General features: G+C 45.4%; 1 protein-coding gene across 1 annotated transcript; it reads right to left on the bottom strand.

Annotated features, from left to right (window-relative positions):
• Positions 1-4,781: 4,781 nt before the first annotated feature.
• RPL19 (ribosomal protein L19) lies at positions 4,782-9,686 on the bottom strand. The gene is made up of 6 exons (XM_081271304.1): positions 9,665-9,686; positions 8,404-8,510; positions 7,327-7,449; positions 6,171-6,291; positions 5,690-5,800; positions 4,782-4,977 (listed from the first exon to the last, which is right to left on the bottom strand). The coding sequence occupies exons 1-6, from the start codon at positions 9,667-9,669 to the stop codon at positions 4,854-4,856; spliced, it is 591 nt and encodes a 196-aa protein (XP_081127430.1). The 5' UTR covers positions 9,670-9,686; the 3' UTR covers positions 4,782-4,853.
• Between the last annotated feature and the right edge of the window lie 1,732 nt (positions 9,687-11,418).

The following is an 11,418-nucleotide window of genomic DNA, read 5'->3' as shown; positions in this document are numbered from 1 at the left end:
TTTACACAGTTCAATCCTGCCCTTTTCATGAATGGAGAAACTGAGGCCCAGAGTAGGCTAATAATTTGTCCAAGGTCATCCAGCAAATCAGTGGTCAAAACAGTCCTAGAAAACATGTGGAGATGTGGCTCAGTGACAGAGTTTTTGCCTAGCATACGTGAGGCCCTCCCTGTACTGCAAAAAAAGAAAACATGGCTTTCCTCCCAATTCAGCTCTTTCTTCTTCCTACTGAGCCCCTCAATGTTTTAAACCATCAAGATGGAAACAAAGATGCCCTGGGATGCTGGGCCAGGGGTTCCAAGATGGAGACCCCACCTCACTGGAGACAGTGAAGACCACGCAGTCTAGCTTTCTGCATACCCAGTGCCTGCCACCAGCAGGCAGCTGGCCTGGACCCCTCCTCCCAGCCTGTTTGCAGCACTGCTGAACACAGCAGCTTTTTTGGGTGGCTGAGTCTCTGACAGTGTGCTCACAGCCTAGGGGATGGGAACAGCTGTGTCCCCACTGTAGCCTCTACCCTCCTCTGTGCCTACTCTTGAGGGCCTGGACCAGCAACACCATTGGCCTGGGGTAGAGGATGCCTAGGAAACCACTGGCAGTGCCAGCCACCATTTGGCTTAGCAGGCTCTGACCTACACATGCCCTTAATCCCCCCCTCAGCCTGAGCTTCACCTGTGTGAGGTAATGATTACCTGGACTCAAGGGAGTGGCAGTAAGGGGTGAGTGTCTTAGAGCCAAAGATGGGGAGGGCTAAAAGGGCAGAGAGGGTGAATAGTAGACCTAGAGGAAGACATAGGGTAAGCCCCCCATGTAACCCACCCATCTAGGTAGCCCTCTTTGTGGCCCCTACACCTTCTTCACCCCCAGCCACCCAGTGCCTGGGCCAGCTGGGAGACCTGCTGAGGAGTACAAGAAAGGCAGTGTGCACGTCCAGCCTTGGCCTTCCAGTGCTTTGCAGGTTGTTCCTACCTCAGCCTCAGAGACAGCACCAAGAAGGAGGCCCAAACCTCATTATCCCCCTTACCTGTGTGCTAGCTCCTGGCCTGACAGCTGTAGCTATACTCAGTGCCTCTGCAGATCCCACTCTGAAAGACACCCTCCCACACAGGAGACTGCAGAGCTGAAATCAAAGGCAGCACTAAGATTTGGGCAATGCAAAGGTTCTGGGGAGTTAATGGTTCCTCTGGGCCTCAGTTTCTTCATCAAGAAAATGAGGGGTTGAAGCCAGACACAGTGGTGCACACCTGTAATCCCAGTGACTCAAGCTGAAGTAGAAGAATCACAAGTTTGAGACCAGCTTCAGCAATTAGCAAGACTTTGTCTCAAAAATATTAAGAATAAAAAGGGCTGGGGATGTGGTTCAGTAATAGAGTCCGTAGGTTCAATCTCCAGGACTGAAAAAAAAAAAAAAAAAAAAAGGAGGTTGGGCTTGCTCAGGGAGTTTTTACCTGGGAGTAAAAGGTGTACAAAATTATATGATGAGGACAGTGGTTATGTTCTTGAGAGAAAGCATACCATCTGGGAATCAGGAAGCTTGGCATCAAACCCAGAGCCTTGCACATGCTCTTGCCTCATGGTGGAGGCAAACACTCCACCACTGAGCTACATCCCCAGCACTTTTAAATTTTTATTTATTTATTTTTTTGTGGTGCTGGGGATTGAACTCAGGGCCTTGTGCATGTGAGGCAAGCACTCTACCAACTGAGCTATATCCCCAGCCACACTTTTTTATTTATTAATTTGTGAGACAGGGTCTCACTGAGTTGCCTAGAATTTTGCTAAATTGCTGAGGCTGGCCTCAAATTTATAATCCTTCTTCCTCACCCTCCTGATATGCTGGGATTATAGGCATGAGCCATTGTATTCTGCTGTTAGGACACATTTTAAACTTTTTTTTTTTTTTTTTTTTTTTTTTTGTACCAGGTGTTGATCCCAGGGACATTTAACCACTGAGCCACATCCCCAGCCCATTTATTTTTATTTTGAGACAGGGTCTCACTAAATTGCTTAGGGCCTTGCTAATTTGCTGAGGCTGGTTTTGAACTCGTGATCCTCCTGCCTCAGCCTTTCAAGTTGCTGCGATTATGGGCATGTGCCACCAAGCCCAGCTTAAAACTGGATTTTTCACAAGGCTCCAGGATCTAGAAGAGATGGTTATTGCAAGGGTTCTTTTCACTTGAGGTTTCCTGGGAATGGGACACTCTCAGTGATTGTCCTGGTAAGGGTTTGGAAAATCATGGTAGAAAGAGATAACATCCAGGTCTGGGGTGAGGTTCAGAAAGAAGTGAGGTGGGACTGGAGGTATAGCTCAATGGTAGAGCACTTTCCTAGCATACAAGAAAAGAAAAAAGTGACAAGACTCCAGGTCCTCCAAGAGGTAGGCTCCTCTACCCAATCAGTCCCTTCCCCCTCCACCTTCCAAAATGCCCAACCACATAATCAACCAAAAAAAAAAAAAAACCCCAGAGAGCCCTCAGCCTACACCCACAGCCTCCTGCGAGGGAACAGCACCATCTCCTGGTCCAGGGAGGAACGAGTTCCTGTTCTATGAGGGTCCTGAGCCTGGGTTACATCATTCTCTTCCTGGGGTCCTGTTCTCTACTATTGAAGAAGAGTTGGGTTGGAGTGGTTTCCAACACCCTTCCCCTCCAGTCCAGGCCTTGCAAGGAGATGTCCTCACACCAAGCTGGGAACTTGGCCAAGACCCTTCCCTTTCTAGGTCTCAGTGTCTCCCCTTAGAATAGCAAAGGCTTAGATCAAGTGCCCAGGGATAAAGCAAACAGGCTGCTACAGTGAACATAGGAGTCCAGAAATCAGTGCTCAAGGTTCAGATGCACATGGATTGAGGTTGGGGGCAGGTCTGGGCATTTCTGAATTCCACCTTGCCCTGAAATGAATGAGAGCACTGGAGACAGAACTAAAATACCCTGCCTTTCCCATTAGGTGTTGCTCTTTCCCATCTGTACCATACATCCCGGGATGTGAAGGGTAATGCCCCTAAGTGTTAGCCCAAGACAAAAGATCCTCAGGAGGTGGGGGGAGGTAGGTAACCAGTAATAGTAAGGAGATGGCCCCCTTGCCTAACTTTCTTTCCCAGTCTGTTTCTCCAACCCAGAGCTCTTAACTGAGCTGAATAACCCCCAGCCCCAACCCTCTATTTAACTGGCTGCCTGATTCCTTCCACTGGACATCTGCCAAAACCTCAATAAATCCAAATTCTTCTAGCCACTCTACCCACCCCAATTGGTTTATTCCTCTCATAATTCAAGGTTTGGAGGCTCATAAAGCTTGAGGTATGGGGATGAAGATTCTCTCAGCCCCCAGCATCAGTGTCTACCAGATGCCTCTTATTTCAGGTTGTATAATCTCATCATTTCACCTCTTTTATTAAATAGAGATGGTGATAACCTGACTTCACAATGTTGTGAAGATTAGAGACTCAATGTAAATCAATGTAAAGTGCCTAACAGTACCTGGCTCACAGATTCTTCATTGAAAAATGTATTGATGGGCTGGGGTTGTGGCTCAGCGGTACAGGGCTCGCCTAGCACATGAGGTCCTGGGTTGGATCCTCTGCACCATATAAAAATAAATAAATAAAACAAAAAGTTTAAAAAGAAAAAAAAAAGAAAAATGTATTGGAGGTTATTAGGACGAGTTAAGTGGGAAAATGTAATCCTCTTCCTATTAAGAGAAGGTACAAATTCATTAAGCAGACAAATTAAGCAACTCACAAACTTGGCTTTTGTACTGTACCTCTATTTCAATTTCTGCTCGGCGAGGAGTCTTTGTGCCCTATGGTGGGTATAAATCAAGACAGAAAGGCAAGAAAGAAAAGTCTTAGTAATTGGGTTCCTTGTATACGGTAGCTTCCATTACACCTCTATGTACTGCTTAGGTAGCTCCACTTGAAAAAAGGGTCTGGTAGCTTCTGGGATGGTGGCAGTTTAGCCCAGTTTTCTGAGTAGATTTCAAGTGTTTATCTCAGGGCACAGTTAAGAAGCTTAACACACTATTTTAGTTGTAGATGGACACAATACTTTTTATTTACTTATTTTTTATGTGGTGCTGAGGATTGAACCCAATGCCACACATGTGAGACTTTTCTAACTCTGAGCTACAACCCCAAACCCCAGCCCCACACTAATATTTTCTACTGCTTTTTTAAAAAATGTGACCCCTTGGTTAGGAACTGGGGTCTACACCTTCAGTCTCACCTACTTAAGGAGGATCACCTGAGGATTGCCTAGGTTTCTTTTGGTACCAGGTATTGAACCCAGGAGCAATTAATACGCCAAGCCCCCTCCTCACCCCTTTTATTTTGATGCAGGGTATCACTAAGTTGCTTAGAGACTTGCTAAATCGCTGAGGCTCCTGCTTTAGCCTCCCAAGTTGCTGAGACTAACAGGCATGTGCCATGTTGACTAGCTAATGGGCAGTTTTAGTTTTGTTCTTTTGGTTTGGTGTATTGAACCCAAGGCCACTTAACCATATTCCCAAGCCCCTTTTTTGCCTTTGAGACAAGGACTTGCTAAGTAGGGCCTCACTAAGTTGCTTCAGTCTCCTGAGTTAAAAGGGTAGTTTCGAAACTTTCTTGAAACCACATCCCATTAAACAACTCTTTCATGGATGGAGGGGGAGTAAGTTTGACTTGAGGAAAAGCCTTAGTAGAAGGAAAGAAAGAGAATAGCCCTTGGATAGGGCCTGCATCCCAGGCTCTACTGTGGACCTAAATTGTGAAGATTCACTAAGCAGATAAAAACTTCACAGAAAGCAGAGGCAACAGATAAAGCTTGTTTTTATTTCAAGGACTGTTCACCAAGGCCACTATGTACAGACACAAGAGGGGAGCTTTATTTCTTGGTCTCTTCCTCCTTGGACAGAGTCTTGATGATCTCCTCCTTCTTGGCCTGGAGGCGCTCCTCACGGCGCTTGCGAGCCTCCTTGGTCTTAGACCTGCGGGCTTCAGCCTGGTCACTAGTAAGGGAAAAGAAAAGAAGTTTCAGTTTTGGATAAGACTAGATGCTGGGGAGACAGAAGCACTCAGACTTTTAAACCCTCTGGATTAGTCAGCCTGAGGAATGAGTTGCTGGGGGCCCCAAGAACTCTTGCTTCAATAAACCTACCATCCCCAACCATCATGGGCAGATGAGGAGCCCACACCTCTAAGGCAACATCTGTATTCCTGACAGATTGCATGTGAGTTAAGATTCAGGCATCAGCACATTTTATCTCAGGAAAATCCTTATAATGAATGTCAAAAAAATCTGTACCTACAATACTAGGGGCAATTATTCTTTTTGGTACTGAGGTGGCTTTAATACTGAGTTACATCCCCAGCCCTCTTTGTTTTTAATTTTGAGACACAGCCTTGTTAGTTGCCAAGGCTGGCTTTGAACTTGTGATCCTCCTGAGTCACTGAAATTACAGGTGTGTGCCACTACACTCAGCTTAAAGTCAATTTTTTTTGGGAGGGTAACTGGGGATTGAACCCAGGGGAACTTAACCACTGAGCCACACCCAAAACCTCTTATATTTGAGACAGGGTCTCACTGAGTTGCTAAGTGCCTCGCTAATCTTCTGAGGCTAGCTTTGAACTTGTGATCCTCCTGCCTCAATCTCCCGAGTTGCTTGGATTACACGTGTATACTACCGCGCATGACTTGGGTCAATTCTTTAAGAAACTTACGCCAGGAGCTTCTTGCGGGCCTTATCTGCCTTCAGCTTATGGATGTGTTCCATGAGGATCCGCTTGTTTTTGAACACATTCCCCTTTACCTTCAGGTAGAGGCTGTGATACCTGCAGGGTTAAGGAGCAGAGGATCTGGTCAGTATGGGTTCAGAGATTGGTCCCTATAAGCTTGTAGAATTCCTTTCCTCTTTCCTATTGCTGCAGGAACTACTTTCCCCAACCAATATTTTTTGTGTAGTCCCTAGACAGAAGAAGCTTGTCTGGACAATAAATCCAATCCTTGGTCTATTCTGATGGCATATGGGATAACAAAGAAAAACACTAGGGGAAAACTTGCTATCAGACCCCCTCCTACTTTGTGAGAGCTCTGCTTTTCTTCTTCTCACTAGGATAAATCCTACTCTTTGAAACAGAACTCTGTGCAAAGAATAAACCATTGAAACGGCAAATGGGCGTTAGGCCAAACAGGGGAGCTCACATGTGGCGGTCAATCTTCTTAGATTCACGGTATCTCCTCAGTAGCCTACGCAGAATCCGCATCCTCCTCATCCAGGTCACCTTCTCCGGCATTCGAGCATTAGCTGTACCCTTTCGCTTACCTATGGGTAAGAGGAGTTAGGAATTAGACATCACTGAGGCCCATTGTAGCTCAACATATTTCAAGGTACTTTTGAAAGCCAGTTGATGGGGACTTACCTCAATTCACACTCAAATAACCTAGGGGCTCATGCATCCTGTGCCTGCACTTTACCACTAAGCTACACCTCTAACCCGATCATGTACTTAAAAAAAAAAAAAAAGAAGGAATGTACTGGGGATTAATACAGGGGTTGCTTAACCACTAAGCCATATCCCCAACCCCTTTTATTTTGAGACAGCCTTGCTAAGTTGCAGAAGCTAGCCTTGGAACTTGCAACCTTCCTGTCCCAGCTTCTTGAGTAGCTGAGGATTACAGGCATGCATCACCACACCTGACTTATTTACTCATTTTCTTAAAAAAAAAAAAAAAAAAAAGGAAATGCAAACAGGTAAATTACTACCCACTCCATGCAGAACATGATATGAAAGGGCATGTACTGAGGTAGTATGTTATGCTTAAGTGGCTTTGCTCTCCTTAAATCATCCTGACACTAAGCTGGACACAATGGCACACACCTGTAATCCCAGAGGCTCAGAAAGCTGAGGCAGAAAGATCACAAGTTCAAAGCTAGAGGCTGGGGACATAGCTCAGTTGACAGTATGCTTGCCTCGCATGCACAAGGCCCTGGGTTCAATCCCCAGCATTGCAAAAAACAAAACAAAACAAAAAAACAAACAAGTTCAAAGCCAGACCAGCAACTTATGGAGGCCCTAAGCAATTTAGTGAGACCCTGTCTTTAAATAAAATATAAAAAAAAGGACTGGGGATGTGGCTTAGTGGTCAATGGGTTCAATTCCTAGTATAAACAACCAACCCAGCAAACAAATACCAAATAAACAAAACATCCTGACACTAGAAATGATTTTATGATTTTCAAATACCCAGAAGAATCTTTGGCACAGACTAAGGACTCAGTCAACGTGGTATTCTTTCTATCAAGAATACCACTAACTCCAACACTAGTGTCAACTTGAAAAGGGAAGACAGTGCTTACCTATGCCCATATGCCTGCCCTTCCGGCGAGCCAAAGTATTTTTCCGGCATCGAGCCCGGGAATGGACAGTCACTGGTTTTCGGATGATCAGCCCATCTTTGATCAGCTTCCGGATCTGCTGACCTGGGAAAGCACAAAGCACCTGGTTAGTGGGGGTGTGGGGATGGCAGTGGAGGGAGGACACTACTCAGATTGCTGGCTCAGTCATTTCAAAATGGTGGAAATACTGGGACATCAATTTTTTTTTTTGGCAGTACTGGGGATTGAATCCAAGGTCTCATGCATGCTAGGCTACCACTGTGCCTTACATCCCAGTTTTTTAGTTTTTTTTTTTTTGGGGGGGTACCAAGGATTGAACCCAGAATATACAGTAAATAATTATCAGGGATTAAACTCACTTAACCACATCCCCAGCACCCCCCTCAACATTTTTAAGAGCCTGGCTAACTTGTTGGGGGCTGCCCTCAAACTTCCGATCCTCCTGCCTCAGCCTCTTAAGTCACAGGCATTACAGGTGTGTGCCACTGCACCAAGTATTTCTTACTCTTTAAAAACATTTCTACCTTTTAAATGTTCCACAGCAAACTAAAACATCTTACCACTGAGCCACAACCCCAGCCCTGTACGTGTACTTCTTTTTATCATCTCTCTAATCTTCAATGCCAGTATTAGAGTACTACTGCTTCCTTTTCAGAAACCTACAGGTATATAAAACAGACTATCCACTTCAATAATAGTTTATTAAGGTAACATTAGATGATTCCACTAACTTCCTTCAGGTTCAGGCAAATGGCATTAAGGGGACCCTCTGTTATCTCCACATTTTTTTTTAAGTTGCAGTTGGACATAATACCTTTATTTATTTTTATGTGGAGCTGAGGATCAAACCCAGCGCCTTGCACATACTAGGCGAGCGCTTTACCACTGAGCCACAACTCCAGCCCTCCACATTTTTGAATCCTCCATTTTACAGGTCCCCTGGATCATGAGCTTTCCTAGGTCTATAAAGGGTTAACATTCATCTGATGCAGGACAAGGGAAAGGGGTGGAAAAGGGAAAGAGATCCCAAGTACTCACGAGAGTTGGCATTGGCGATTTCATTGGTCTCATTGGGGTCCAACCAGACCTTCTTTTTGCCACAGCGGAGGACACTGGAGGCAAGCCTCTTCTGAAGCCTGAGCATACTAGAACATATAATAAACCATTATCAGGCTATGGTAGCCATTCCTAAGCAAAAATGAGAATTCCAAGACCTGCCCTCCAAGGTTTTTTAACATCATAAAATACAACATACAAGAAAGTAAACAATACTATTAAGGGCAAACACAACCTGAACCTTCAAGACTCTGCCCCCACATATGCTCCAAATAAAATTCTTCACCTAATCAAGATCTGGCCCTGCAGGGTTCAAGTGGCCACCCTGGGAGAAAATTTAAGTCCAACTTAACCTCTCTTTGCCTCAGTTTTCCCTGAAACTGTGAACGACCAACCTGGGATGAAGTTGGAGCTTATGCCTTTCTAGTATTTATGTGTAAAAAGTGTCTGAAGTGGGCTGGGGTGATGGCTCAGTGGCAAGAGTTCGATTCTCAGCACCACATTAAAAAATAAATAAATAAAATAATTTTAAAAAAGTATTTGGTGCTGGGGTTGTGGCTCAGTGGTAGAGCGCTTGCCTAGCACGTGTGAGCCACTGGATTCTCGGCACCGCATATAAACAAATGAATAAAGTAAAGGTCCATCAACATCTAAAAAAAAAAATCAAATAAAATAAAAAGTATCTGAAGTATCTGGGGCCAAGTGGACATGTCTGTGAAGCAGACTGCGTATCTAGGAATGGTGACATACGCCTTTGCTTTCTGTGCTCATTCCCTATATTTACCAGTTAATAAGCTCATTCAACCACCCTCAGAGGTTTCTCTTGAAGCAGCCAACTGGGCGAGAAGCATCAAGGAGCATCGCCTCACTCCGAGGAGTAGGAGGCCTAGGGCTTGCCCAAGGCTTGTCCCACGTCACGTGGTGGCAGGGATCTGCCGGTGCGCCCAGCAACGGGGGTCACTGCCTAGGTACCTTGGCTGCCCTAGCCATATCCGTGTAAGTCGCCACACACTTGGGGTCTAGCGCCGGCGGGACAGCCCTTTCCCGGTCTCTTCCCAAGACGCTCCCCCACCCCCATCCTTTAGGGACCGCGGCCTAGTGCGCTCCGATCCACCCCTAGCTCCAGGACCTGTAGCTTCAGAGCTGCCTCCATCTCCTCTTCCCCACCTGGGGCCGCAGTACCGAGCACCGGGGACCCGAGTCAAACCAAATCAGCCCAAATCCAAGACCTACGCGCCCTCACCTCATGGCGGCGGCCGCAGCAGCGAAAGGAAAGAACTCGCCCAGGCCTGGTTTATCCCATTATCTGTGCAGGGGAGAGCCCAAACCCCACTCCATTTTTGTTCGCATTCCTGTCCAGTCACTTTATCTTATATCACCCCAAACCCACTTATATCCCTCCTAAAGGCCCTGAATAATAGAAGTGTAATATCAAGAATTAGTTTTAAGCTTAAAAATATACATAATATACACCTTCCGTGGGGAAAAGTGGTACAGTCCAACTTCCTTGTAAACATGCGCAGTAAGAGTTTTAGATCACGTGAGTGATAAGTGGCCGGAAGTCATGCTGGGCGTGGGGCCGGAGGATGGGGGCATTAAAGGGGTTTTTGGTTCTGGTAATGTTCTCTTTACGGGCGTCTAGGATTCTGTGGAAGGATATTTTAATAGAAGAGGGAAAATTAAGAAAGAAGCTAGAGACAATAGTTACGACAGACGTCAAAAACAGTTTCTTATCTTTTTTCCCCTGGAGCGCAGAATAGATGACCAAAAGACGTTAGTTTAATGTTTTTACGGCACTGCGGGTCCTTTATCTCTGGGTGCCTCAATTTCTTCCTCAGTAAAATGGACCATATCCTCATATTTCTGTTGTCCAATTGTGAATTCACGGCAGGTCCAGTTTGCAAAGGAAGACGTTAAGACAGCAAGTTCTTTAAGGGCGGGAAGGAGACTTGTTTGGTGCACACTGTATATACTGCAACAGGCACAGAGCCTCGCAAGTAGTGCACACTTGAGAAATACTGCGTTGGCTGAGTGAATGATTGCCAAATGTGTTTGAAGGTGTCCAATGGCTCTGGACACCTTAAGCAAAAAACTGAGAAGAGTGTTCTGGCGTTCAAGAATCTTATGTCTTAATTCTGGCTCCCAACTCTTTTGCTTGGTTCAAGTTGATCACTTTTTCATCTGAACTTTACCTGGCTGCTAAATACAGAGAAACTCAAAAAGAGAGATAAACCCAACATTATGCTACTGTGTCACAACACACATTTTTTTCATCATTTTATAGCCAAGGTAACAGATTTAAAACACAAGTTCTGATTGCAAAGCCTATGTCTTCCTGACATGCCAGGGTCTCTTGTCCCCAGTGGGCAGATAAATCCTGCCTAGGGTTGGAGCTGTGCATAGAACAATAATACTACTGGTCTACATTCTCATTTACTTTTCTCCCCTTACCTGAGGTGATGTGATCAGAGAAATGACTGGCCATTCATTTGTTATTCAGGGTAAGGAAAATTCAGCATATTCCACAGCCTGCCCTCTAGCAGAATACTCAAAGCTAGTCTTATTTTAGGGACACTTGACCTAGGCAAAAACAGTCTACTTCTCAACCCTCCTCTTTGTGGAACAGGAGAAGGCGTAGAGTGGGAAGAAATGGGTCTTCCTGACATGACTGACCCTGTTTTGCACCTTAACAGCATCTCCAGATACCCAATAATCCCAGGAGACAAAGCCCCACAGTATCAGAAACCTCATTTTATAAGAATGGAAACAGGCTCAGAGATGTGTAGTGGTTTGTTTTGGGCCACATAACCAGAAAGAGCCTGAACCAAACTGGCACTGAAGTGTCAAAATCCCCTACTCCTCTCCACCAATGATGATGGGTGGAGTCCAGGCCTTGGATATTTATTTCCAGATCAAGGATAAAGGGAGAGCAACTCTAGGTCAAAGGTCACAAGGTCTGATTTGGGCCAGGCTCTCCTTGCTCATCTCTATTTCTTT

This window comes from Spermophilus citellus (assembly GCF_964194105.1).
Source record: "Spermophilus citellus genome assembly, chromosome: 17".
Taxonomy (NCBI): Eukaryota; Metazoa; Chordata; class Mammalia; order Rodentia; family Sciuridae; genus Spermophilus; species Spermophilus citellus.
The sequence above is the reverse complement of the archived record's forward strand: the minus strand, read 5'-3'. Positions and strand labels throughout refer to the sequence as shown.